Genomic DNA, 26,789 nt, shown 5'->3' on the forward strand with positions numbered 1-26,789 from the left:
TCGTCATATATCCACAAAAACAACCTTCCGTCTCAACACCTCGAAATAATCCCACACTGACTCTCTTTTTTTTTTTGGGTGGGGGACTTCTTCATTATCATCTGCTTGCTCGGTTTTAGTTACGTCCGAGCTGCTCTTTTTCTTTTTCCTGTCTTTTTCTTTTCCACTTTTTCGCCCGTCATTTCGCTAGTGACAGTGGACGGATTTCCGCTTCAGGCAAAATGAACGTCACCCAGGTGTTGGAGAGCACTTTGTCGCCAGGTACTGCGATGGCCCCTCCTTGTTCCCTGTTGCTCGTAGAATAATCATCCTTATCGATCGGATCGCTGACGGGATATTTTTGTCGTGATTTACAGATGCGACGGCACGTGCCAACGCTGAGCAGCAGCTCCTCCATGCGGCGGAGGTTGACTTCGTATGTTCTCACCTCACCTCTGCTTCAACGCATGCGCCTCCTTGCAGGGCGCCCGGAATGCGACATGCTAATCATTAACTGGTTTTCTCACTTTTTAGGCTCAATATCTCGTCGCTCTCGGCCAGGAACTGGCAAACGAAAACACTGCGTCCCACATCAGAACGGCCGCCGGTCTTGCGTTGAAGAACTCTTTCACGTTTAGAGATCTTGCTCGACTACGTGAGGTGCAGAACAAATGGATTAACCAGATCAACCCCGATATCAAGCGCCAGGTCAAGGAGCTTGCGTTGAAGACGCTTGAATCGAAAGATGGCCGGGCTGGCCAGTCCGCCGCTCAGTTCATCGTCTCGATCGCCGCCATCGAACTTCCTCAGAACCAATGGCCGGAACTTATGAACATCCTGGTTCAGAACGTCGCTAGCGGCTCTGACCAACTGAAGCAGGCCTCGCTGGTCACGATCGGTTTCATCTGCGAGTCCCAGGACATCGAGCTTCGCGAGAGCTTGGCCGCCCACTCTAACGCCATCTTGACCGCCGTGGTCCAGGGCGCCCGCCGTGAAGAGACCAACCTGGACATCCGCTATGCTGCCATCAAGGCCCTCAGTGATTCCGTGGATTTTGTGCGCGTGAACATGGACAACGAAGGCGAACGGAATTACATCATGCAGGTTGTCTGCGAGGCTACGCAGGCTGAGGATCTCCGCATCCAGGCGGGCGCATTCGGCTGCTTGAACCGTATCATGGGATTGTACTATGAGAAGATGCGCTTCTACATGGAGAAGGCTCTCTTCGGACTGAGCGTCATGGGCATGAAGAGTGAAGAGGAAGACGTTGCTAAGCTTGCTATCGAGTTCTGGTGCACCGTTTGTGAGGAGGAAATTGCTATTGAAGACGACAACGCTGCGGTTTGTTTGCCCATTCTCGAAATTCTCTCGTTTATGCATGTTGCTGACTTATCTGTGCTTCGAAATATAGGCCCAGGATGAGGGTATTGCTGAGATGCGCCCCTTCTTTGGTTTTGCTCGCGTGGCTTGCCGCGAGGTCGTTCCCGTCATTCTGCAGGCTATGTGCAAACAGGACGAGGACTCTACGGACGACGAGTACAACGTTGCTCGCGCTGCCTACCAGGCCCTGCAGCTCTACGCTCAGTGCATCCAGGGCGATGTCATCGCACCTGTGCTCGAATTCGTTGAACAGAACATTCGCCACGAGGACTGGCGGCATCGGGATGCCGCCGTGGCTGCCTTTGGCGCCATCATGGATGGTCCCGACCCCAAGATCCTCGAACCCCTTATTAAGCAGGCCCTGGGCGTCCTCGTTGGCATGATGGAGGACAGCTCGATCCAGGTCCGCGATTCGGCCGCCTATGCCCTTGGTCGCGTTTGCGACTTTTGCTCTGAGACTCTAGACCCTGACGTGCATTTACAACCCCTTATTTCGTGCCTCTTCAACGGCCTCGCTAGTACCCCTAAGATCGCCAGCTCGTGCTGCTGGGCTTTGATGAACGTTGCCGACCGTTTTGCCGGTGACCTCGGCGCCCAGACGAACCCTCTGTCGAAGCATTTCCAGGAAAGCGTTAAATCGCTCCTTACCTTGACCGAGCGGTAAGTTGAGACTCGATTTCCCTTCACCCAGCTCAATCTCTTTACATCTCGATGATGCTTCTCCTTTTTCTCATGGCAGCCATATCTAATACCAAGCAGGCAAGATGCAGACAATCAGCTCCGCACCGCTGGATACGAAGTGTTGAACTCCTTCGTCGGCAATGCTGCCAATGACAGCCTTCCCATGGTTGCCAACCTCTCCGATGTCATCATTCAGAGACTGCAGCACACCGTTTCTATGCAACAACAGGTTGTTAGCGTTGAAGATCGCATTACCATGGAGGAGATGCAGACCAGCTTGACCAGTGTCCTTCTGGTAAGTATCGCGCTTGACGAGATACTATGATATCCTTGCTAACAAAAAACCAGGCTATCGTCCAGCGTCTTGAGACCGAAATCAAGCCCCAGGCTGACCATATCATGACCGTGGCGATTCAGGTCCTGAACACCGTTCCCCCTAAGTCCAGCGTGCCCGACGTTGTCTTCGCCACGGTGGGTGCTCTTGCCAGTGCTTTGGAAGACGATTTCGTCAAATACATGGAGTCGTTCGTCCCGTTCCTCTACAACGCCCTCGGCAACAAGGAGGAGCCCGCTCTCTGCGCCATGGCCATTGGCCTGGTTAGCGACATTGCTCGTGCTCTGAACGACAAGGTTCAGCCCTTCTGCGACACATTCATGAACTACTTGCTTGAGAACCTGAGCGTAAGTCTAATGTTCATCACTACCGGAGCATGAATGAATATTTGTTAATCTCCGCTGCAGACTTCCACCAACCAGCTGAAGCCTGCCATCCTGGAGACTTTTGGCGATATTGCCCAGGCAATTGGAACCAACTTCACCAAATACCTGCCTACCGTTGCTCAGGTCCTCAACCAAGCTTCGCAAGTGACTACCAGCCCTGATGTCAACATCGAGATGCTTGACTATGTTGTCTCCCTCCGTGAGGGCATTATGGATGCTTGGGGCGGTATCTTGCTCTCCTACAAGGGCACCGCTGAAGGTAAGAGGTTATTAGAAATGTCGCCTTGTACATGTGCTAATGTTATTACAGTCTCTCAACTCCAGCCTTACGTCGAGACCATCTTCCAGCTGCTCCACTTGATCTCTCAAGATTCCGGTCGTAGTGAAGGTCTCATGAGAGCGTCTATGGGTGTCATTGGGTATGTTTCCTATCCGAGAGTCATCAGTCTACAAGTTTGGTCTTGCTAATATCTTATCCAGTGATCTTGCCGATGCATTCCCCAACGGTGAATTCGCCGCTTTCTTCCGCAACGACTGGATCAACGGCCTTGTCACCGAGACCAGAAGGAACAAGGATTTCGGTTCGCGTACCCTCGAAACTGCCCGGTGGACTCGTGAGCAGGTCAAGCGCCAAGTGGGCCTGTCGGCGGCTTCTATGGCTTAAGTGAACAGTCATTAGCTGACCAGTCATCGATCTCTCCTCACGAGATCACATCGCCCCTTGGACCCCAGGCACCGGTCCTTTTTCGTTGGTGCACCCAGGGAAGAGGCGCCGTGACTTCTGAGACCCTACCCCATTGTTTTGGAGTGAAATCAGTACCCTTGGTGGGAAACCTCAGCGTTATGCCACTGTTTGGTCGCTGCCAATTTTCGAGCCAACCAAGCCTGCGCGGTTTTTAGCGTCACAAGACTGGTTACTCGTCCTCTCTTTGTACGACTTGGTCGCCTCAACCTTCACGCCACTTACTGCCATGCCTGTTCCCCTTGCTCTCCCTTCCATTCTCCCCGTTTCCCCCCTTCCAACACAGTCCTAACCCCTCCCCTTAACCCCCTCATTTCCCTTCACACCCCTTCTTTCGACCTCGTGGACATACCTTTGCCTGCGGGACCCATCTCCCCATCATGACTCCCGGATGCATGCTGTTACATTTTCATTGGCACATTTTCTTTTCTTTTTCTTCTTTTCGCCCTTCTATTCGTTTTCATTTCATTTCTTCTCCCTACTATTACTAGCACCTATTGTGTCATTGCACCGGCCCATTTCTTTTTTGCCCACTCACGTCCATTTTAATTAGACAAAGATCGTTATAGCCCTTTCTTATCCCTTCAAAACTCATGTATGCCCTGAAGTCATGTAATGCCTCTGAAGAAACACTGCCATGAAATTTTCTGATCCATCCTACCACGTATAACCCCATCTGTGATCCACAAAACCTTGTATAGAGAGAATAATGAAATTGGAACAAGTAGATACGAGTAATCCGGTCAAGAACTTTGGCTGGGTCGGTCCGTAGGCAGACCGTCAGGGAGCCCAAATGCGGTTAAGCGCACAATGATAGTGATGCCTCAGGCCATTGAGCAGCCTCAATCAACACGTGACCCGATAAGGGTACGGGGTGGGTAACCCTAAGCGCGCACATCTGCCGAAGCCTCACCAACTTTTCACGCCGGCCGAGCTTTTGCTTCCTGTCCACTCCATCCGCTTCTCACCAGCCTTGTCGGTACGACCCTCGAGGTATGTTTTATATACATTCTACACCCCCTTCGCAGTCTCTCAGCTAGTCTGGGGAGAGCAATCACTCGGGCGACTTTCGGTTTGGCAATGATGACATGAAAAAGAGTTTTTCGATGGGCAGGCCGAAAGCGACCGGGTGATACGCATCTCTCCCACGGCACGAGCTGAAGAACCCTTGATGGACTCAAAAGGGGGCACTCTTTGCGCTCGAAGACTACTGGTGGCTGACTTTTCCGGAACCCCGAATTCCTCGCTATCCGCCGACTCGATTCGGTGGGGATTTCGAGGAATGGGTTCGAGAATATTTTTTTAGATACCTCATTTCGTGATTTTATAAACACTTTGATCTGAGAATCTCGATCAGCCAAACGTCAAAATGGTCAAGACTTCCGTCCTCAACGATACGCTTAACGCTATCAACAATGCCGAGAAGGCTGGCAAGCGCCAGGTTCTGGTCCGCCCCAGCTCCAAGGTCATCGTCAAGTTCCTGAGCGTCATGCAGAAGCACGGTATGTGATGACTTTACTTTGGTTTTTCTGCTTGGATTCTGTTCGATCTCTGCCATGTTTTCCATTTTTTGTATCGCTGCAAAGCACTCGGTTTGATAACTAGGCGGCGATTTCGATCTTAACCCACTCCACGACGTCCGCCCTTTAAGTAACCGATAAATTAAGTCATGTTTTTCGAAGCATGGCGGAGATCTTACATGTTTCCGGGCCTTTTTTGTTTATGTTTGGCAACTTTTAAATCTTCGCTACATCCCACTGACTCTTGATCTTTTTTTCAGGCTACATTGGCGAGTTCGAGGAGGTTGACGACCACCGTTCCGGCAAGATCGTCATCCAGCTGAACGGCCGTCTCAACAAGTGCGGTGTCATCAACCCCCGCTACCCCGTCCAGCTCCGTGACCTCGAGAAGTGGGCTGTCCAGCTCCTTCCCTCGCGTCAGTTCGGTTTCGTCGTCCTGACCACCTCCGCCGGTATCATGGACCACGAGGAGGCTCGCCGCAAGCACGTTGCTGGCAAGATCCTCGGTTTCTTCTACTAGACAACCAACTCCAAAAAAGTTAATGTCAATACCCGTGCATTGGTGCTAGGATGAGGCTTGGTTCTCGGAAAATGAGCAAGGATATGTTCTCAAGGGAAACCCTGTCTAGGCGAGCGAGTCTAGGATTTACTACCCCTGGCAGAAACGCCATAGATAGTTTTGAGTGAATCTCGCTCAGTCGAAATCAAGTCACCTAGTTCTGATCACAATTTTGGTTCCAATCGTAGGGTCATTGTAGTCATTACATGTCAATCAGAATTTGCTGAGTCCGCGGCAGGGGGAGTCATCGGTTGCGGTCAACCTGGGCCGAGGGTGTTTCTGACCGCCTCTGATTCTGCCCCTTATGTCTCTTTCTCCCCGCAAACCCCAATTGATAAGAGCCGGCATCCTTCTATACTTACTTCCGGCCATTCTCTTGTCTCCAGACATTCTAATCCTTCTCTTTGCTCTCTACTCAAGGTCTTCTTCAGAATGCCCCTCGACACAATATACCTCACCCGCCACGGCGTTAGTATATCTCTCCTCCCGTCCCTCCCCACTCAGAGATATACATCCATCTACTAACCAAGACGGAATAACAACAGCACCGTCTCAACTGGACCATCGACTACAAAACAGGGACCTACATCTCTCAATTCCGTACCCCAACCGGCAACCCAGCCGACCCGACCCTCACCTCCCACGGCGTGCGCCAATCGCACGAGCTAGCGGCTCATCTGTCCAGCCCGTCATTTCACCCGAAGCCGTTCCGCGTGTACTCGAGTCCGTTTTATAGGTGTCTTCAGACTATTCAGCCGTCTGTTGAGGCGTTGAAGGAGAGGCAGCGGGCAAGGACGAGTGGAGTGGAAGGAGAAGGGAGGATTGATGAGCATGCGGTGTTTGATGTTAGGATTGAGAATGGTCTTGGGTGAGTTCTCCATCCTCTCTCCCTTTGTACACGAGAAAAAGCCACACGAGAAAAGGAAAAGGAAAAGCAACACCCTCGCTGACAGAGAATCAATAGGGAATGGTTCGGCCCAACCACCTTCTTCCACCACCCATCCCCCGCCTCCCCAGGGACCCTCCAAACCCACTTCCCTACCATCCTAGCCACAGAACCAGAACCCCACACGCAGACCTACAACCCCATCCTCCACCCCTCCACGCGCGGCGAAACCATCGCTCAACTCCACGACCGCGTCGCCACGACCCTCTCGGCGCTAATCGCCGCCGCAGACGCCGAGATCGCAACCCTAGAAGCCTCCCAGGATCCGGCGGATCGGACCAGCAAGGCCCTTCTTATCTGCTCGCATGCCGCGCCGTTGATTGCCATGGGGAGGGTCTTGACGGGGGATATGCCTGATGATTCTGGGGTGGAGGATTTCCATGTGTTCACGGCGGGGTTGAGTACTTTTGTTCGCAGGAGGGCAGAGGTTGGTGGTGATGGTGGAGCACTATCGACAAGGTCATTAGCGCCCGGAACGCAGGTCGTTCGTGAGGATGTCAAAGTACCAGATTGGCAAGGTGGAAGGGGCGTCGGGGGAGGGTGGGATTGTGTTGCGAATGGGGATTGTAGTTTCTTGAGTGGAGGGGCGGAGAGAGGATGGTAAGTTTTGTGCACTTGCTTTTTGGACTTTCTTTAGGAGATCACGGTTATGGTACAGGGCTGATGATAATTTGTTTCAGGCACTTCGATGGCGATGAATCGTTTGGTACAGGTCCGATGGCGCCTGAATCGGCGTTGCCGACTTCGAGTCAGGATACGTCGGCGTCGAATGAGGTTGGGGTTTCGGGGACGACGAAACTATAGAGTTGGTTTGTTTTTGTTTGCGAGATGCATATACAGATACGTACATAGAGTGAATCGTGGTTGTGGTTCTGTGCCAAAGCATCGGAATATAAAGATTCAAGACATGTTTAGAAATATAGTTATCTATATCCGCTTCCATTTCCAAGTGAAAAAATATATCACATCAGATTTCATAAACGTGCTATGCTAATCCCAATCGCTCACTTCTAACCCTCAAAAATTATGTACAATAATAACCCAATAGATGATATCACTTTGAATGGCAGGGAAACAATAAGAAAAAAAGAATGTCAAGTGATTACACCGCTCTGTCCTCATCTCCTTGCGATGTAGTGGCAGTCGCGGGTTGCTCGGTGGTAAGATTCTGCTGAGCCGGTTCAGACCGAGCACCAGAGTCACGATCTTCGGTTCTTTGCTCGACGTCTTCCTGCTGCTGCTGTGGCTGCTGATCCTGCGCTGGGTTGGCAGCTTCTTCCTCCCGCCGGCGACGTTCCTCTTCTTCTCGCGTGCGCTCCGCATTCCGAGCTGCCTCGGCTGCGTTGCGCACTTCCACGTGCCGTTCACCGACACCGGGCACTAAGCTGGCAATGAACAGCGCCAGAGACCGCTCCACTCTGCGGAGGTTGTGACGCAGGTCTGCCGCGAGGCCAGCACGGCCGCCATCTCTGGCGGCTGCTGCTGCGGGCTGGTTTGCATTATTGGTTCCCGCGGCGGGTTCCGTGCCAGGGGCAAAATGCACCAGACCTTCTAAGTGCTGCTGGACTGGCGCGACGAGCATCCGGTAGAGTTGCTGTGGGTAGCTGGTTTCTGAGAGCAAGGCCGCGAGGACGGCCAGTGATACGAACAGGACCCGGGTCCAAGTGCCGGGTTCGCTGAACATGTAGCAGAAGAAATAGAGACGCACGAAGAGCCAGAGACGTCGGATGCTTCGGCCAATTCCGAGTCCGCCGTTGTTGGGACCGGCTTGCTGGTTCAAGACCGCCTGGCGGACGGCGTTTTCCATGACAACAGCGTTGGGGTTGGGGTGTGCCTCTGCGGGATGGTGGTGTCCGTGATTAGGTGTAAAAGCTGCATGAGAAGCTTGCGTGGCGCGGATAGCATCAATTGTGGCCTGGAGGCTTTGTGGTGACCCTGGGGATGTGATGATCCCTTGGTATCCATCCGGCGATGATAAAAGATAACGAGTGACGCGAGAAGACTCAACGCCCGCGGAGATGTTGGTGGGGTTGGGTTGTAGTGACGACGGCAACGTCGCCTGCATCACGCGCAGCTGGTCTGCTCGGGTGTAGATGTTGAAGACGCGGCTGAGTAGGGGCTCGATGGAACTATCTCGTTCCGATTGAGGTTTGCGATACTGCTCGTCGAGAAGTTGGAGTAATTGCGTCCGCAATTGAATGATTTGGTCGATCGGAGGTGCGATCCCGCGGCTAAGTTGGTCTTCAAAATAAGTGACCTGAGGCTGGAGCTGCAGCAGACGCAGTCTAGCATTGTCCAAGTTGGCAGATGATGCGTTCGGCATGGCGAGGAACGGCGACTGGTTTCTCACGGTTGTTCCGAAACTGTGGTGTACAGATGTTGTTACAGTGGCTCCCTGACGCTCAGGTAGCGCGGATATCCTTTGACCTTGCAGTTCTAGCTGTCGGCGGATTGTTTCGAGGCTCTGTCGCACAGCCTGGTGCGCTTCCTCATGACTTGGCATGGGGGTTCCCGGGCCCCGGAACCTCAACGTCGATGATGTAGCTTGCGCATTGTTCGGTGGCGCAGATCCGCTGGCAAACAGAGAGGACGGAGTATTTGAGGGTTGTTGAGGAGGAGTTGCTGAAGGCAAAGCTGCTGTGTCATTGGCAGCTGGTGAGGGCGCCGGAGGAAGAACGAGATGCATAGAATGTTCGGAGCCCTAAATTCGCATTCTTATTAGACCAGCCTGCCCTTGTCGAGGGACGGGATCAAACGATACTCACATTTTCCAGGTCCAACATGTTTCCCAGGGGTATACTGTCACTCGCGAGAGGTTTGCCGCGGTAAATGAGCCGCTGAGTCTCCGATGAGGGCTGACCGGGCAGCGATTGCGATATCCGGGCCTTCAGGCCAGCAACGGTTGTGGACGGAGTAAGATCATTGAAGGTGAAGCGGTTGGGCGGTGGTAGGGACGGACAGAGCACATGCAATACGAGATCCTGCGAGATGCTTGACTGATCGGCAGGAGGATTGGCAGCGTCTGAAGCAACAGAGCTAGAAGCCATCTTTCGATAGGCGCTAGAGCGGAGGAGTATAGGGCGCGCAAGTATAGTAGGTTTCTAGGCTTGGATATCGTCGGGTTGGTCTTCACGTAAAGATATTGTAAAGATGGTAAAGATAGATTTGCACACGGTAGATAATGAAGGCAATCAGTCAGGGGAAGTTCCGGTGATAAACTGTTGAAGTTGATGACGACGTGTCCAAACAAGTGCTGAGGGCGTTTGTAAGAAGGGGTCCTAGACAAACGACTCTAGGGCCGGAGTGATTCTTGTCTCGGGGGATTGTAGACCCAGTATGCACAAGTGAGACTTCACAGACCAGAATAAGGATGAGAGAAACCAGTCTCTTCACGAGAATGCGCAGGTCAGAAGGGGAAAGTGACGATGAGGAGAGATGAAGCCAGACCAGCATTTTGCCGGGCGGTGAAGCACCCCCGTGACATGATGCAAAAGCGCGCATTTTCTGTTTAATTTGACTTGCGCCGCCGATCAGTTTCTCCTCTCGAGGTCGCAGTCCAGCGAGCCCTTTTATTTGGTTCTATTGGCCCAGAGAATTTCCCCTCTCTTGGATGTCGTTCATGGTGTAGACCATAATTATGGCCCTGTGCCTCCCCGCTCGTTCTGTGCCTCTTCGCCGGAACTTTGCTGCCTCTCCCAAGGCTGGTGTGTTAGATATGGTGGCCTTGAGAACGACTGGTCAACGTAAGACCGGTGCTAGGAACTTCTCCAAATCATGGCAACAATGTCATAACCAGCAGCAACAGGAGAATCCCGGCCCAAGGGGTTTCTTCGGCTCCCGACTTCGCTTTGCTCTGCGTAACACCAAGGTTGAGTGGTATCCGATCCCCGTCGGCCTGGGCATCGGTCTCCTTGGTCTGCTGCAGTTTTACAAATATCAACGGGCGGAGCGTGAACGGAGTGAGAGAGAAGCCGAGGAGGAGTCGTTCGAATTCAGCAAGCCTCCTCCCCGACACCGAATCCGACCCAGCGGACCATGGCAGGTCCAGATCATGTCCACTTTGCCGCTCAAGGCGATTTCTCGTCTCTGGGGTCGCTTCAACGAGATTGAACTCCCCTACTATCTTCGCGTGCCCGGTTTCAAACTCTATTCCTGGGCTTTCGGCGTGAACCTGGACGAAGTGGCCGAACCCGATCTACATACTTACCCGAACTTGGCCGCCTTTTTCTACCGCAAGCTGAAACCCGGCGTCCGGCCCTTGGACCCTGACCCGCACGCCATGCTCTCGCCGTCTGACGGGCGCATCCTCCAGTTTGGCCTCATCGAGCGTGGCGAAGTCGAGCAGGTGAAGGGCGTTACCTACAGCCTGGACGCGCTGCTAGGTGCTGCCACGCCATCGAACGCTGACCATGCGAAGAAGTTTACCGACCACCAAAAGGAGCAGTCCCCGAAGGACGCCGCCAACATGCTGGCGGACCAGGAATTTGCCCAAATGAACGGCATCTCGTACACGCTGCCAACGCTTTTCGCCGGTGATCAAGGCGGCGGTGCCAGGAAGCGGTCAGCATCTCTGGACGCATCCACCGAGTCCAAGGCCACCGCGGAGGCTGAGGTGAAAGCCGACCTCGCTCTTGGGGATGGCACGCCTTGGTATGCCCCGAAGCCGGCCTCGAACAATGCTCTCTACTACGTCGTGATCTACCTGGCCCCTGGCGACTACCATCGGTTCCATTCCCCCGTGCCCTGGGTCGTCGAATCCCGTCGACACTTTGCGGGCGAGCTGTACTCAGTGTCGCCGTATCTGCAACGCCATCTTCCGGGTCTTTTCACCCTCAACGAGCGAGTGGTCCTGCTGGGACGCTGGCGTTGGGGATTCTTCAGTTACACCCCCGTCGGCGCCACTAACGTCGGTTCGATCAAGGTGAACTTCGACTCCGAGTTGCGCACCAACAGCCTTTCCACCGACACGGCCGCCGATATGGCCGCCGCGCTTGCCGCTAAGCGAGGCGAGCAGTACCCCGGTTTCGTCGAGGCGACTTACCTTCACGCCAGCAGGACCCTGGGTGGACACCCGCTGCAGCGAGGTGAAGAAATGGGCGGATTCCAGCTCGGTAGCACCATCGTCCTAGCGTTCGAGGCGCCCATGGGCACCCGGAAGTCTTTCGATGCCGGATGGGACGAAGGAAAGAGAGAGAAGGGCTGGAACTGGAGTATCGAAAAGGGCCAGACTATCAAGGTCGGCCAGAAGCTCGGATATGTGGATGTGCAAGACTAAGCATCATTTCAGGTGGGAGGTCCTTTTTTTCATGTTACCATTTATCATACAGGAAGGAGTTGTGAACACGACTTTCAACAAGATTGTGTGGAACAGGCCTGGATAGCTCTCCCACATTTTCTCTGCAAAGGTCTATTCTAATTTCTAGGGATTTTTTTTTTTTTTTCATTTCTTTATCTGTTGATATTTCTGTTTATTTTCTGGAGCTATGTACCATAAGCAAGCATCTACTAGCATGCCACCTCAAGCACAGTTTAGATTATATCCATAATTACCTCGATGAGTCTCGGAATTAAGTGCTCTGGCTACAATAAAATTAATACTATATCTGTTTGAATAACTGGATCTTATCACGGGGAGTAGCAACCAGACTTGCACGTGATAACGCGGGCGACGATGAGCTCCGACGCGACAAGCAGAAGCTCCAAGACCCTCCCTCCAACAACCACATCGAACTGCAATCCACCAAAATGAACCGACATTAAGCTCCCTCTCCAACAAATCCAACTACATCCCTTATCCCAAAAAACAAAACAAAAAGAACCCCAACCACAATGCCCCGCCATCCTCACCAGCAGCAACACCAACAACAACAACCCTACCCACACCTCCTCCGCCGCCACCCCGCCCAAGAAACACCCTCAACATCCACGCCCCCTTCCCTTCCAGGACAAGGACCAGGCCCAGGATCCCGCCCTACAGCTCCTCCCCGTCCTCGCCCTCAACCTCATCCACCAGCCGCCGCCGCCGCAGCAGCAGACCCCCGCCTCCTCAACGCCGCCGCGGCGGCCTCGAACGCGCAATCGCGCTCCCGCGCCGCACAGTTCCAGACTCCTCCCTCGCGCACCATCCCGCAGCTCCATCCGTCCTCGGGGCCCCTGGAGCCGGCCGATACGGTGCATCCGGCGCAGGCGGCGCAGGCGGCTATCTTTTCGCTGTTTGGGCGCGGCGTGCATGGGAGACCGCAGAGGTATGGGCATCAGTATCAAGCTCAGCATCCCCAGCAATATTCGCATCGAGAGGCGCAGGGGTTAGGTGGGTTAGGGCAGAGACAGAGGGCGAGGGGGATGGCCATGGGGATGGGGTATACCGAGGGGGACGAGGAACAGGAAGGTTCTGATGAGGAATCTGGGGAAGGTGGAGTAGATGTGGATGAGTATGAGGAGGTTGAGGATGATGAGGAGGAAGAGGCGAGCTTCGCGGACCATCACCATCCATCAGGATTAGGGAGACGGCGGGGGTTTACGGATCGGAGTCGCATTACGGTGGATCCTGAGGGGAACGAGATTGAGATGTCGGATGAGGATATGGAGGGGATGGTGGATGATGAGTTGGAGGAGGTCGAGGATGAGGAGGAAGAGGAGATTGTGGATGAGGATGTTGATGAGGATGAGATGATGCAGGATCGAGGTTCGTTTCTCCACTTCTCTTTGGAATTGGTTTGCTCTGGTCCTGGGTGAATGAAGTCTTTGGTCGTGAGCAACAATGAGAGGATAAAGTCTAACTAACAGTGACCACTGCAGAACGCTCCCCCTCTCCCCTCCCCGCCAACCTCCGCGAAATCTCCTCCCTAGCCTCGTGGACCGTCTCAACGCACAAACCGGGTTGCGGCGTCGCCGCTCTCCGCAACCCCTCGCCAACCCAGTACTGGCAGTCCGACGGCCCGCAGCCACACACGCTGACGCTACATTTCTTTAAGCTCGTCGCGGTGGTCAAGATCCGCGTGTACCTTGACTGCGAGATGGATGAGAGCTACACACCGACGAAGATGACCTTCCTCGCCGGAATGGGGGGCAACGACGTCGTGGAGTTCGCGACCTGGGAAGGCGAAGGACCGTGCGGCTGGGTCGACGTACCGCTAGAAGGCGTCGGCGGACGGGACGGTGGTTGGGTGCGCAAGAAGCGGAGACGGCGTGTGCGAAAGGGCGAGAAGAAGAAGAACGGCACCAACACGAAGCAAGGATCCAGCACGATCCGGAACGACTACGTCGAGGACGAAGACGAAGGCGAGGGCGACGAGACGGCCGAAGAGGAAGACGACGAAGATGATCCGTACGCGGGCAACGTGCTCAAAGCCATGGTCATTCAGATGCGCGTGATTGAGAACCATCAAAACGGTAAGGATACTCACGTGCGTGGGTTCCAGGTGTTTGCGCGTGACGACGAGCGCAGGCGTATGGGAAACGCGCCGTCCGCGTCGGCGGATGGTCGAGTGCGCAGGCACAGTGCGCGCAAGTCGTTGCGGGCGAGCACGAATGACGAGGGCGCGGAGGCGCGCGAGGCAGTTGGGGATCTGGACCGGGGGAAGGTGGTTGGACTTGAGGCACCGGATTGGATGGGAGAACCGGTGATTCGATAGGCGTCTGCACGCTGTGAGTGCGTGCGGTCTCGTTCCAACTGTCGTTGATACGGTTCTCTTATCGATTATTCTTTAATGCCCTGGCGAATTATTCGCAGGCTTTGTGTTCTGGACTGGGGCATGAACGTGAGTATGGATATGATATGACATGGCTACACGGAGGAAAGGAGCATCAAACTTGTCCGGGCGATGCTGGTATTCGGAGTTCTCGGTTCTGTAGAATGATACCCATGATCCTTAAGGATCATCGACTAGACTTTATCCAATCATCATATATACCTAATTTTCATCATCGCAAGCTTTCACATAACATTGCATACCCTTCCAGCATAGGAGACTGTAGAAGATAGATTGAACACAGAAGAACAAGAATAGGAATAAGTTCAAATCTATTATAAACTTGGCTATAAAACTATTTCATAAACACCTTGATATCATACTTTTCCCCCCTTCCCTTCCCTTTCAGCAAATTCATTTACAGAATCTTCTCCAACTCAGCCGCAACAGCATCACCCACCTCGCTGGTGGTCGACTTGCCGCCGATATCACCCGTCTTCACACCGGCCTCGATGACATTGCTGACGGCCGCTTCGATGGCGCGGGCCTCGGCCAAGAGACCGAACGAGTACTGGAACATCAGGGAAACGGAGAGGATAGCAGCGACGGGGTTGACGATGCCCTTGCCGGCAATGTCGGGGGCGGAGCCTATTTGGAATCGTTAGTTCTTGATCATATAGTATGAACGCATGATGGAAAAAAAAAGATAAAAAAAAAAAAAAAAAAAAAAGGCACAAAAAGAAGAAGAGAGAAGAAACAAAAGGGAGGGGGGAGGAGGACATACCGTGAATCGGCTCATAGATACCATTCACCTTGCTCTTGCCATCCGGAATACCGCTGACACTGGCACTAGGGAGCAAGCCAAGGGAGCCCGGGATAACGCTCGCCTCGTCGGAGATGATATCACCGAACAAGTTGCTCGTGACGATGATACCGTTGAGTTTCCGAGGATCCTTGACCATGATCATAGCGGCGGAGTCGATGAGCTGATGTTCGATCTTCAGCTGCGGGAACTCGTTGGCCATGACCTCGGTGACGACCTTGCGCCACAGCCGACTGGTGGCCAGGACGTTGGCCTTGTCCAAGCTCCACACGGGGAGAGGCGGGTCGTGCTGCAGGGCCAGGTGCGCGGCCAGGCGGATGATGCGCTCGATCTCGGCGCGCGAGTAGGGCTCCGTGTCGAGCGCGAAGCCGCTGCCGTCGTCTTCCTTGCGCTCGCCGAAGTAGATCCCGCCCGTCAGTTCGCGGATGATGTTGAAGTCGACGCCGCGGCAGATGTCGGCGCGGAGCGGCGAGCTCTCGACCAGCGAGGGCGCGGCGAAGTTGCAGGGTCGCAGGTTGCCGAAGGTTTGCATTTCCTTGCGCAGCTTGAGGATTCCTTGTTCAGGGCGGACGGCACCGGTGCCCCATTTCTATACAGCTTGTTAGTAACGGTGTTTTTGATATTCGATGGAGCGGCAGGGTTCGAGGATGTCTGTCACGTACCGGGCCACCAATGGCTCCCAGGAGGACGGCATCGGCGTTCTTGGCGGCGTTCAGAGCTTCGTCGGTCAAGGGAGATCCGGTAGCGTCGATGGAGGCCTAAGATCGCACAGGTTAGTATGAATGGTCCGTCCTAGGTGTTTAGACTATACAATGGGCACATACACCACCCAGGAGGTGATCCTGGAGATTGAACGTGACATCACGCTTCTTTTCCACAGCTCGGAGAACCTATACACATGAGTATATGCCAGAGGTATATCATTGAAGCTCCCAACGAAGCCTACACACCTTGATAGCTTCCGCGGTGACCTGTACGCCAACGATTAGCATTGAGATATCCCGTCAGTTCCTATCGCTACTCACCTCGGGACCGCAGTGGTCTCCACCAAAAACGACAATGTTGTAAGCAGGCATTATGAGAGGGGTTCAGTATATGGGGAATATGGAAGGGAAAGCTAGGAAAAGCGAGAGAGAGACAGCTCCGTTATAAATGGCACGCTTGATGAATGGCGGGGGGACTCTGCTCTGCCCCCCCGCGCCGACACCGGAGCCGCTGGAAGCGCCCGCCGTTAACCGCCCCGACAGCTCTTAGTCATCGCCGATGGCGTCGCTCCGAGTGGAGGGAAACAACTGCACAGTCATGTCATCGTCGAGTCTACAGAGTAGATAGTAGGGAGATGCAATAAGGTGATGACCTCGAGTATTGAGTTGCTTTGCACATGAGAAGCCTCTGTCCACAATCATAGCTACACTGAATCCATTAAAAATTGTTAAGAATAAGACGCGAACACAACTAAATAGACAGGAAGACAGAGAACAAGAGGGAAGGAAAACGAGAAGAAAGATGAAACAAGAAGAGAAGAAGAAAAAGAAAAGCGATTAGTAATCACACGATCGAAGCTGAGGGCCATTCATTTATATCCGTCCATGATGGTCTGGTTGGCAGGCAGACCGACAGATCCACGATTTCCCCCTAATTGACACCCTTGCAAAGAAATTCAGGAAGAGCGAAAAGAAAAAAAGAAAAGAAAGGAAAGGGACGAAGCCTCCTCCAGTCCCAAAGGATGAACCAAAGCACCAGAGCCATGCACAGGAATAATGAAACGGTCAAAAATGGGCGCAGAATAGAAAAAGAAGGATCAGGAAAAGAAGGATCAGGCCGACAGCAGGATCCCCAAGATTACGTGCTGCGGAAATATCGACAATAAGAAGAGGACGGGCAAAAGACCCAAGAAATTCATCCACAGTCAGCCGGTTGGCTCGTGGTCATCCGTCATGTGGAAATTTAGTGCTTCTTTCCACGGAGTTGTTCCTTGCGCTTGGCCATGTCACCCTCGACCAGCCAGTTGCTGGCCTTGACCATTTGCACCACGTTGATGATCTGCTTGAGCGCCATGACGGGTGCCGAGATTCCGGTGATGAGCCAGGGCCAGAAGCTGTCAATCTTGTTGGCCCGCGCCAATTCCAGCGCTCCCGCACTCCATGGGCTCTCATATAGATTGGTCGGGGCGGTCTGAGCAGTGCTTTCGGTGAGGGGCTTAAGGAGGGAAGGAGAGAGCGTCGGGGAAGAGAACGAGAGGAGGTAGAGACCGATGAAGAAAACTTCGTTGAGGGCGCAGCAGATGAACAGAACGGTCTGGCAGATTGTCAGTAAAGCGAAGTCCCGCTAGACAACACGGGGGCTGTAACGCTGCCTACCTTGCTGTTGTAGTACCAGTACAAGATCCAGCTCCGGCTGGCCTCAACCTTCTTGTGACTCTGGCTCGAGCCACCCATGCTGAGGGTGGCGTACATGTGCATATAATGACTCGCCATATCCAGCGCAATCAAACTCTGGAAGATGATGGCCCACCGGGGCCAGGCGGAGCTCAAGAAAACCAAAAGACACGCGGTGGTGCAGCGATCCGTCACCATGTCGAGCACGGCACCGAAGGTGGTAGACTGGTTGAAGTACCGCGCCGCATATCCATCCAAAGCGTCCAGCAAGCACGATACGCTATATAGGAGAGAGCAAGTTCGAGGGTGGAAGGGCATATAGTAAAGGGAGGCGATGGTCAAAACAACCCGCAGGTATCCTAAATCGTCCCGGAAGCATTAGCACTGCGACGAGACACGCTGTCACCAGGCTGAGTAGATGAGAGGGGATCTCGTACCGATCAGGTTCGGAGCGAACAGGTATACATTCTCCTTGACTTCCTTCTCAGCGGAAGCCGACTTGCTTCTCTTCGGTGATTTCTGTGCCGTGCCATTGCTGACGGGTGTCTCGTTCTCGTCGGACTGCGCGGCCAAGGCGGCTTTTTGTCTCCGTGTTCTGGCGCTCATATTGATTCTCGCAGGGCACACTCAAGAAGAAAAAGGAGAGTAAGAAGGTCGGAAATGAGCGGAGTTGCTTCGAGGACAGAGTTTCACGGATGTACTGAGTAGTTGTTTAAGGGATAGCGGAGGGAGGTATTATCCGAAAGGATCCACGGCGAGCGGCGGGTCAAGCAGTTCAAGATGTACACAAACACCGTTCAGCTTGTCCCCGATAATATATTCGATCAAGCTGGCAAGTAACAGAAACAATCAGTAGTTTGCATCCCACCCGTGCTCAAATTAAGCTGGCAAGAATCTGGCAAGAGGGTGCTGGCGTGATGGTGCAGTGGTGAGATCACTCCTGACCAAGCTTTTTTTTCTCTCTCCAAAACACGTACCGATTCCTAGTGGCTAAAAAAAATCCACGACGCGCCTCTTCCGGAGGGGGGCGAAGACCAGGTAATTCAACACTCGGGCTGGGGAGAACAAAATCGAGGGTGGAGATGCCACATAAACTGCAAAAGCAGGGACTGGGAGTCAGCCTTCGATGATTTGGCCGTTTTTGGCGATAAGGAGGTTTGATAAGGCAGAACTCACGAGCGACGATCGAGGAGATCGGGCGATGCAAGAGAAGGACACTTAGTGATTCTAGTCCTGACTAGACTGAATAGGAGGCGCAACGTGGAGATCCGATCGAGAGATTATTGATTAATCCCAATCATTCCGCTCTTAATCTTAATTCGGGAGACTCGGAAAGGGAGGAAAGCAGAAAGAGAAATGGAAGTACGGCGAGCGACCCTCGTGCGGTCCAGATGCAGGTGCTTTCCTTTTCCGTCATCCTGAATGCAGCTCTTCATCTCAACGCATTCTAAATAAATTAAATGAGCAACTAGTGAACTAGTTAACTGCGCACGCCGAGGTGTCTGTCTGTATGTACAAATACCCTCACATTGAAGGTGGTTAAAGTGATACCCAGGAATATCATCTTATTATATACAATGTCATAACCACAAAAAAGAACCAAAATAGGAAATAATTATCTCAAGAAAGCGGCAGAGTCAAAATGGACCCTTTTTCTTTTTTTCTCCTCTCCAAACAAACATTTTATCATTTCTTTTACTACCTCCGTGACCTGCGCGGATCGGTGGCTTCTTGTCGGCGCCATTCTCGAGTCTCTTTCGTTCCCAAACTGCCCAAACCCCCTTCGAGACGTCGCTCCCAACCACCGAGGCGCACGACAAGGCACGTAGCGTTGTCTCCTTCTTTCGTCACCTCGGTCGCAAAACGAACCACGTCTCGGGATCCTTCGTCGGGGGTTTTGGCTTCCTTCACGATATCGACGACCTCTTGGTCCGAGAGTGTGCCGCTGATGCCGTCGGTCATGAGGACCAGGAACGAAAATTCCGCAGGCGCCATTTCAACCCGTCGAAGTTCGGGCTCCGCAGACACCCCGATCCGCTTGGATTGGACGTCGCCAAATGCACGGGTGTTGGCCAACCCGCTCATGCGCTCCTCGCCGAACGAGTCGGTGACAAACGTGGCGGCATATCGTCGGAGTCGATTGGCCTCGATCGGCGAGGAAGGGTGGTGGTTGGAGGTGAGGGGGATCGCCTCGCCAGTTTCCGTAGAGCAGAGCACGATACGAGTGTCGCCCACATGCGATACGAGCAGGCTGGACGGGGTCGACGGATGCCAGAACGGCATTGGGGTAGGCGTAGAAATTAGGGCAACGCTGGCCGTACTACCACCCTTGAATCGCGAACCGCCGCCAAAGGCCAACGATTGCGCCGGGTGACGCGGGCCGTATAAGATGTTGTCCTGATACAGGGGTTGTCCGGCATGTTCCAACTCGTCGTCATTCCGCGCAGCCTGCGCCGACACGAAATCCAGATCTGCACGCAAAAAGGCATACTCTAGCACCTCTTCGATGGTGGCTCCTGTATCTTCGTTGGAATCCGCCTGGGGGTTGGTGCCAATGCGCGAGAAGTAAGCGGGGACAAATCTTTTGAAGTATCCCCCAACAAGGCCCTTCCAGTCGCGCATCAATTTCTTTTCTAGTTCGCCAATCCGTTTGGAATTGGCCCCTTGCACGATAGGCAGGTTCCCGGTCGACGGCTCGGCATCATCAAGATAGTAGCCCTCCTGATTTTTCCGCAAACTCGATCGCAGCTCGAACGAAGAGACCGTGTCCTGGATATACTCGTGCAGTTTATCCTTCAGGAACGTGCTACACTCCAACCCGCCGTGGCCGTCAAAGATGCCGAAGTAGAAGACCTGCGGATCGCCGCTGGCCGTCGCTGCTCCCTGGCTCTCGCGCGGTGGGGGCGGCGAATTGTCTTTATCCGACCGTCTGATGGTCAACGAAGCCGGGGGGCGTTTCGCGAACGCAGGCATATCAATCACGCCCGCTTGGTGAGTGTCTTCATTGGTCGGCCGGGTGCCTCGCAAGGTGGAGGCGCCATAATGATGCTTTGCGCTGCGAAGGGGAATGCGGACGACGGTGGTATCTCGATCCACCAGGGTTTGAAACGCCGTGGGCGAGCGCGACGTCTCCCCGGTATGCGGCACGGATGCAGAGCGAGGGAGTTTGTGAAAGGAGGTCAACGGGCCTCTCGGATCCGGATGAAGTGAGGACGAGGGCAGGCGTGTCACAAAATAATCGTGGAAATCTCGTCGTCTGGAGAATCGGGCGTCGATGAACTTCACATGATTGGATTTATGGCGACGTCTCAACAATCCAATGGAGGCTGTAAGTATCAGAAATGTAGTCAGCGACAGCCGTCGGGGCACGGGCTTCATGAAGTCGATACGGAAGCCTCGGAGATAAGAAGAGACATACAAGAATAGTTGGTCAGCGTCCGGACGTGGACAGTGACCCGCTTTGCAGGAATCAGATTCATGAATGTCGAGGCATTGAAAGGTAATCGAGCTTGAAAAGGAGAAAAGAGAGTCAATAAGGGGGAAGATCAGAGAGCCAGGGATAGGCCCATGATGAGTGAGGGCGAAAAAGAAAGAATGGAAAGGTTGGAAAGAATTCTAAGGATGATTGAAGGGACCAGCGGGGGGCGATGGGGGATTTGCGGCCCGAGCGTATTGCGACGGAGGAGCAGCGCGGCAGTTCTTCATTAGTTCTTAAGTCTGATCTACTTAGCAACGCCACTTGTCCACCTCGGAGAGTCCATGAACTACCGTATTATTCTGTGTATGCATTGATGCTAAGAATAAATCTTCTTCAATCCCTGTCGCCCTGCGCCTTCCTTGGGCGCTGACTCAGCTTGCACAAAAGAGGAGAATATGATAACATTAATCAAAAAATATATACAGGCAATCGCGATTGTCACAACAACCGACCCCAATTCAACAGGATTGACAAAGGAGGAGACCACCTAAAAGCAACGACTGAACAATGACTTGTCTCACTTCTTCCCGGGTGATCATCCAATGTACGGCGCAGGCTTCAACAACACTTGAGCCCAATGAACTAACGTGTCTTCGGCAGGCGTGACCGAAACGTTGCGGATCCTGGTAATCGGAGTCACGCTCAACTTCACGCGGTAGTCGTTGAGCTTCAGCACCTGAGGATCCCCTTTGAGATTTGGGTCGTGATTCACCATGGTGGTCGGATCGAAGCGCTCGTCCAACACCGGAAAGTCAAATTCATACTGGAACGGCGCTAGGTACATATCCCTGGCGAGCAGCTGCGCTTCGCAGACAACGTTCGTCAGTTCCTGCCGCGCCTGTTGATAGGACCCGCGGGGGTCCGACGATAGAGGCCTGACGGATTGCCATAGGTTGGCCACGTGCGTGTTGTAGTTGCCCTGGATGAAGGCGGCAAAGCCCGGAAGCTCCAGGACGCGTTTGGTGCGAGATATTATTGCCGAAACGGCGATTTGACGCACAAGCACCGAGAGTTCAACTATTGAATGACAAATTATAAGACCGCCCCATGGATGAGCTTGCTCCGCTTCACTTGGCTTACCGGCTGCTAGTTGTGTCTGAATCTCACTGATCTCCTGAGAGGCAACAGTGCTGAAGGCTCCTGCGATGTTGACCTTGAGAATATTGCGTACGAGGTAGTAATTGATCGCCTTGGCCACGAGAAAGTGCCTAGTTGTGGGGAAGCTGAGAAGGGCGGGCAGCTGGGATGGGTCTGCCAGACCCTTGAGATACTCCTCTGCTTGTGGCCCTAGATTGCTGTTCCATCGATGCAATGGGACGTTGGCGTGGACAGAGGCCCATACTCCGACTCGGCGGTACAAATCAACGAGTCGAGCCGAAATATTTGAGACGGTAGCGCCGGCATCGAAAACCTCACACAAATGTGGGCACTTGCACTTGACACGAGAGTCCGTAATAGAAAGATGCTCGGGAAAAGTTTCAGGTGCAAAAGGACCCAATTCCTGCGGAGCTTTCCCATGTGCGGCACCGATACGGATCGATCCTGAACTTCTGTTTAGAGGGTTAAAGGGCAGGGTTTGGTGCTGCTGGTTGCTCGAAGATGGCGAAATCCCAGACTGTCCATGTTGGAAGAGCCCCGAACGGGGAGCCTGAAAGGGAGTAGCCACAACGTTTGGTGCTGGATGTTGCGTGGGTATGGCAGGCGGCACTGGCACCACGGGGCGAACTCTGGCATCGGAGACCGCCCTACTCTGATGAGTGACGGTTCTTTGCTGTCTTTCTCGCCCAACGATCCGCTCTTCGAGTCCCAGCATACTTTCGTGCAACTCCTCGCCCTCACTGCCATCGTCGAGTTGAGCAGAAGTGAGTTGAGTACGGGTCACCTCGCAATTATCGGCGTGAGGTTGAAAACTAGGCGCAGAAGGTCTAAGACGTTTCTCCATTGGGGAGTTCTAAAATCTCGAGGTGTTAGCTTTTTTAAACGACATGAGGCAAGACTGACAGTGAGTTACGCAGTTTGAATTCTGACAAAGTTTCGGAAGTGATGATAAAGACAAGAATCAAGGCAAACAATGTTGGAAATATTGAAGTAATAAGATATTAAAATGGGTAAATTTGCTAAGAAGGATGCGTTCAAAATGAAGGAAACAGACGAGCAAGGGACCAGGTGGAATGGACTGATGGAGGCAGCTAGATGTTCTGAGTGTTCAGGAGGCAGGAACACAGGAGATCTTGACTATTAAGATATGTCCATTACGATAAACAAGAACGAGCATAATGTGATGCATACTTGCATGCTAGGTTCCTGTAATAGACAAGTAAATGCTGACTTTTCGAACTGGGAGGGCCTACTTCAAACAGGATATTTAGAAGATTATAATATCCGAACGGACATATCCCGCAGATGTATAAACGCCCGGTTTAACAACGCCTGCTTCAAAAACTATATAAGACCAACTCCTAACAGACATTAAGGTTCTCCGAGGCCCTGCCTACCTACACAAGAGCCCTAGTGCAGACTGTGCCCCCTTCAAAACCGAATCGGAGAAGGAGGAGATCGCCTCTATGAACAACTCCTTTAATCAAACTACGCCAACACAGAAGAAATAGATGTGGCTATGAGAAAAAGATAATAGTAAACACCTAGGCTACACTTGCCTCCCCCCTCACGGGTCTTGTAGTAGCTAGAGGTCCGAGATATCTCATGGGAGTGGCTAGGCGAGGGTTCGACTATATGTGTTCGGCGCTGGGTAGTAGACGGTATCTCCTCCCGGGAAGGCTTTTGTATATATACTCTCTTCACACTACAGTTTAGATTATATCCTGAATAATAAACGCTATACTATTGTCGCTGCTCACTTCTTTACTGGAAACAGTTAGTAAACTTTCTTGCTTGGGACACAAATAGCCCTGATACGTCGTCGAGTCTGCCGAAATTCCCTAGCATAATCACACCCATTGAAGAACGTGACCTGTTGTCATCAGATTACTGAGGAAAATGTATGATATGAGGGAATGCAAGCATCCTGATCTGTTACTCTACGATTGGATCGACTCATTGCGAGTAGACCTTAAAACGCTCGAGCATCAACTCGCCACCCAGGTCGTATGTAGATCGCTTGAGATAACGAGGTTGAGTCCATGTTATTGGAAAGAAATATTTAGTTGAACTAAATCAATGTACAAATCCCTATAGACATATCATTTCACGCTAAGCTTTTGAGCTTGCAGTAATCACAAGGTGAAAGAGCAAGACGTCAAAAATAGCACCTACCAGGGGCAGTGGCACCAAGTACTCCAGGCAGCATGGCACAGCCGAGTGCAAGGGGTTCAAGATGAAATGGGCGAATTTTGACGTTGCCAGTTTGCACCTGGTAATAAGAGTATTAGATGTAATAGAATACCTACCACGGTGTAAGTATTGGCAGGCGGGGTGGTCAGCAGATCGAGCACTAGATTGCCTTGGTGCGAGAGAACAAGCTGCTGTAAACAGCATCGACGACGGGTTGGGCAGTGATCTGTTTACCGCCAAAGAATCGTCCGTTCAGGCCCTTGATGGCGTTTTCTCCGCCCTGGACTCGGTCAAACTTGAGATAGATATCGCCCTGCGAGTTGGGATCTAGTGCAATGTGAACAACATGGCCATATTTTTCTTCGCACTCAGCGCGGACGTCATCCTCCAATTCTTTAATCCAGACTTCGCCCTCCTCCCTGCAAGAGTTGTTAGAATACCATGTGCCGAAGAGGGATATGAAAGGAATAACTTACTCAGTGGGATCGAACATGTTGCGGAGCAGCACGCAGCGACTCGCCATGTTAACATTAACGGGCAGAGGTTTGGTTTCCGTCTTGGGCCGGAGGATTTTCTGTTTGTCGTCTGCGGATGGCTCCGAAGGTTCATCTGTTCTTGCAAGTTTCCTCATCAATGCGTCCCTACTGTAGTTGTTGAAGTTCACACCGGCAACATCTGTGTCATCAAGCGCACTAGCGCCAGCTCCCTTTTCAGAATCGCGGCCACCCGCACGGTCGAAGTTGTTGGTGCCACCGGCTTGTACACCTCGGCCACCGTGGCCGGAAAATGAAGATCCCTGGAAAGACTGAGGGTTTGCACCTTGGCTCTGCAAGCGTTGCGCGGTTGACTCGGGGGTGAACTTATCGTTGCCAAGGCCAACGCGGATAGCTCGACCGGCAAGGTCAAAACCATTCATCTTTTCCAATGCTTCTCGAGCTTGGTTAGGATCACGGAATCTAGAAAATGGTTAGTCACGAGTCATACTATATGCTTTATTTCCATCCAAAGTGTACTTACTGCACGAAACCATATCCCCGACTTCTCCCAGTCTCATCCTTCTGCAACTGAACAAATTCGAGTTCGCCAAAAGGCTCAAAAACATTCTGGAGGTCGCTTTCAGTGATACTGAAATGAATGTTACCCACATACAACCTGTGAAAGGGGGCCGCGTGATTTTGGCTGGTGCTGGCCTCGGGGTTGCGGGCCTGGCGGTTCTTCTCAGCCTCAGTCAATTGTGCGATGATAGGGATTCCTAGAAGCTTTTGTCCGGTAAGCTGAATAGCAGGTGCGACGGATTCCTCTTGTTTAAATTCAACGTAGCCGACACTATGGAGATGTTAGTCGATGCTCAGACAAGGGTTAAGAATAGGGGGAGATAAAACCACTTACCCCTTAGATCTGCCGCTGACACGGTCCTTGACAATCTGGGCTTCCTTAACCGGTCCAACTTTCTCGAAGAAAGCAATCAATTCTTTCGTTCTCAATCGCGCGGCGAGTTGCTGCACGAAGATAGTGCGTCTATCGCGTTCATCTTCATTTAATTCCGGGGTTCTCTCTCGGCTCTTGGTAGGGCTACGTCTGCGAGTGTCACGTTCACGGCGAGAGCGACGGTCATCGTCCCGTTCATCACGGCGCGAACGACCGGAAGGTCGGTAGTAACGGTCATCATAGGGGGATCGAGAGCGAGTACGGGCCCGGCCACCTCCGCGATAGAAGTCGCCGCCAGAACGGTGGTCATCGCCGTAGCGGTCACGACGAGCCCGACGGCGGTCGCTGTCGCGGCTCCTGCTCCTCTTTCTGCTTCTATGGCTTCCGTTAGCACTGCCACGTTCGCTCCTCGGACTCTTCATGTCTTCATCCCCATCGGCATCTCGTTCGCGGCGGCGATCCCGGCTGCGATCCCGGCGTTTGCGATCTTTCTCGCGCGATCGATCACGGTCACGTCGGTCACTGCTGTCGGCCTTGGAGTTGTCATCCTGGTCTTGAGAGTGGGGCGTATCCTGGGTGGGAGCAGCGGTGGATTCGAGGAGAGCTTCAACGTCGAGACCGGACATATTGATGATAGATTGAGATATCTCTCTGGTCCTGGAAAAACACGGGATAGGAGTGGGAAGAAGTTCGCGTGGAAAGGATTTATGTCACTTTTGGCTTCGTTAGACTGGTGCGACTGTGACTGAGTCGTAGCTTGAGCGAACCCTTCTTGCTGTTTTATATTCTAGCCCTTTTCGAACAGTTTTTAAGACTCGAAATGGTGTGAGGTATGGGTGAAGTAGGAGGTCAGGAGGTAGGTATGGTAGATAGAGTGGTTGTGGGAGAATCAATGGCAAAGATGGCCCCCATCCACGTCGGAAGTGAAAAGAGTCGAAATCACGTGTCTCTTGGCATTCGCCTCCTTGGCCGTCGACGGAATTTCGCATGAACCATGGAACCACGCAACTACCAGGGCATAAGGTTCGAGGTCGTACGAATTGAGAGACAGGGTATATGTCCTTGAAATAACATCCATTAATTATGTATTAGTTCTGATAGTCATATACAGTCATGTAAAACTAATTCTCAAGGTCAACACAATCACCTGGATACCCCAAAGTGTTGAAAACG

At 52.8% G+C, this 26,789-nt stretch overlaps 11 protein-coding genes across 12 annotated transcripts; 5 read left to right on the forward strand and 6 right to left on the reverse strand.

The window, feature by feature from the left end:
- Positions 1–221: 221 nt before the first annotated feature.
- Positions 222–3,424, forward strand: kap95 (karyopherin beta; the record flags this gene model as incomplete). The annotated part of the gene is made up of 9 exons (XM_046093594.1): positions 222–261; positions 357–415; positions 514–1,320; positions 1,391–2,019; positions 2,119–2,335; positions 2,389–2,721; positions 2,782–3,019; positions 3,071–3,179; positions 3,241–3,424. The coding sequence occupies 9 exons, from the start codon at positions 222–224 to the stop codon at positions 3,422–3,424; spliced, it is 2,616 nt and encodes an 871-aa protein (XP_045949572.1).
- Positions 3,425–4,382: 958 nt separating this feature from the next.
- On the forward strand, positions 4,383–5,749 carry RPS22 (40S ribosomal protein uS8). 2 transcript variants are annotated; one of them, XM_046093595.1, is made up of 3 exons: positions 4,383–4,495; positions 4,809–5,004; positions 5,283–5,749. In XM_046093595.1, the coding sequence occupies exons 2-3, from the start codon at positions 4,872–4,874 to the stop codon at positions 5,540–5,542; spliced, it is 393 nt and encodes a 130-aa protein (XP_045949573.1). In that variant the 5' UTR covers positions 4,383–4,495; positions 4,809–4,871; the 3' UTR covers positions 5,543–5,749. The 2 variants fall into 2 exon arrangements, with proteins under 2 accessions (XP_045949573.1, XP_045949574.1); XM_046093596.1 differs by having other exon boundaries at positions 4,860–5,004.
- Positions 5,750–6,013: 264 nt separating this feature from the next.
- LDX57_011855 (phosphoglycerate mutase family protein) lies at positions 6,014–7,331 on the forward strand (the record flags this gene model as incomplete). The annotated part of the gene is made up of 4 exons (XM_046093597.1): positions 6,014–6,049; positions 6,127–6,449; positions 6,546–7,127; positions 7,208–7,331. 4 exons carry the CDS (start codon positions 6,014–6,016, stop codon positions 7,329–7,331), a joined length of 1,065 nt encoding a protein of 354 aa, XP_045949575.1.
- A 161-nt stretch (positions 7,332–7,492) lies between these two features.
- On the reverse strand, positions 7,493–9,970 carry LDX57_011856 (uncharacterized protein). The gene is made up of 2 exons (XM_046093598.1): positions 9,293–9,970; positions 7,493–9,228 (listed from the first exon to the last, which is right to left on the reverse strand). Exons 1-2 carry the CDS (start codon positions 9,572–9,574, stop codon positions 7,630–7,632), a joined length of 1,881 nt encoding a protein of 626 aa, XP_045949576.1. The 5' UTR covers positions 9,575–9,970; the 3' UTR covers positions 7,493–7,629.
- Positions 9,971–10,054: 84 nt separating this feature from the next.
- PSD1 (phosphatidylserine decarboxylase 1) lies at positions 10,055–12,527 on the forward strand. Its single transcript, XM_046093599.1, has one exon. The coding sequence runs from the start codon at positions 10,165–10,167 to the stop codon at positions 11,800–11,802; it is 1,638 nt and encodes a 545-aa protein (XP_045949577.1). The 5' UTR covers positions 10,055–10,164; the 3' UTR covers positions 11,803–12,527.
- LDX57_011858 (anaphase promoting complex subunit DOC1) lies at positions 12,357–14,161 on the forward strand (the record flags this gene model as incomplete). Its single annotated transcript, XM_046093600.1, has 2 exons — positions 12,357–13,212; positions 13,326–14,161. The coding sequence occupies 2 exons, from the start codon at positions 12,357–12,359 to the stop codon at positions 14,159–14,161; spliced, it is 1,692 nt and encodes a 563-aa protein (XP_045949578.1).
- A 475-nt stretch (positions 14,162–14,636) lies between these two features.
- On the reverse strand, positions 14,637–16,117 carry leu2A (3-isopropylmalate dehydrogenase LEU2; the record flags this gene model as incomplete). The annotated part of the gene is made up of 6 exons (XM_046093601.1): positions 14,637–14,866; positions 15,003–15,630; positions 15,704–15,799; positions 15,866–15,931; positions 15,992–16,012; positions 16,067–16,117. 6 exons carry the CDS (start codon positions 16,115–16,117, stop codon positions 14,637–14,639), a joined length of 1,092 nt encoding a protein of 363 aa, XP_045949579.1.
- An 871-nt stretch (positions 16,118–16,988) lies between these two features.
- Positions 16,989–18,025, reverse strand: PIS1 (CDP-diacylglycerol--inositol 3-phosphatidyltransferase; the record flags this gene model as incomplete). The annotated part of the gene is made up of 3 exons (XM_046093602.1): positions 16,989–17,339; positions 17,402–17,778; positions 17,857–18,025. The coding sequence occupies 3 exons, from the start codon at positions 18,023–18,025 to the stop codon at positions 16,989–16,991; spliced, it is 897 nt and encodes a 298-aa protein (XP_045949580.1).
- A 1,092-nt stretch (positions 18,026–19,117) lies between these two features.
- On the reverse strand, positions 19,118–20,898 carry ptcA (type 2C protein phosphatase PTC6; the record flags this gene model as incomplete). Its single annotated transcript, XM_046093603.1, has 2 exons — positions 19,118–20,745; positions 20,838–20,898. The coding sequence occupies 2 exons, from the start codon at positions 20,896–20,898 to the stop codon at positions 19,118–19,120; spliced, it is 1,689 nt and encodes a 562-aa protein (XP_045949581.1).
- Positions 20,899–21,432: 534 nt separating this feature from the next.
- Positions 21,433–22,839, reverse strand: LDX57_011862 (uncharacterized protein; the record flags this gene model as incomplete). Its single annotated transcript, XM_046093604.1, has 1 exon — positions 21,433–22,839. One exon carries the CDS (start codon positions 22,837–22,839, stop codon positions 21,433–21,435), a length of 1,407 nt encoding a protein of 468 aa, XP_045949582.1.
- A 1,509-nt stretch (positions 22,840–24,348) lies between these two features.
- On the reverse strand, positions 24,349–26,242 carry rsd1 (putative RNA splicing factor (Pad-1); the record flags this gene model as incomplete). Its single annotated transcript, XM_046093605.1, has 4 exons — positions 24,349–24,607; positions 24,665–25,144; positions 25,206–25,514; positions 25,578–26,242. The coding sequence occupies 4 exons, from the start codon at positions 26,240–26,242 to the stop codon at positions 24,349–24,351; spliced, it is 1,713 nt and encodes a 570-aa protein (XP_045949583.1).
- Positions 26,243–26,789: the final 547 nt, after the last annotated feature.

Source organism: Aspergillus melleus (genome assembly GCF_016097325.1).
Source record: "Aspergillus melleus strain CBS 546.65 chromosome Unknown contig7, whole genome shotgun sequence".
Classification (NCBI taxonomy): Eukaryota; Fungi; Ascomycota; class Eurotiomycetes; order Eurotiales; family Aspergillaceae; genus Aspergillus; species Aspergillus melleus.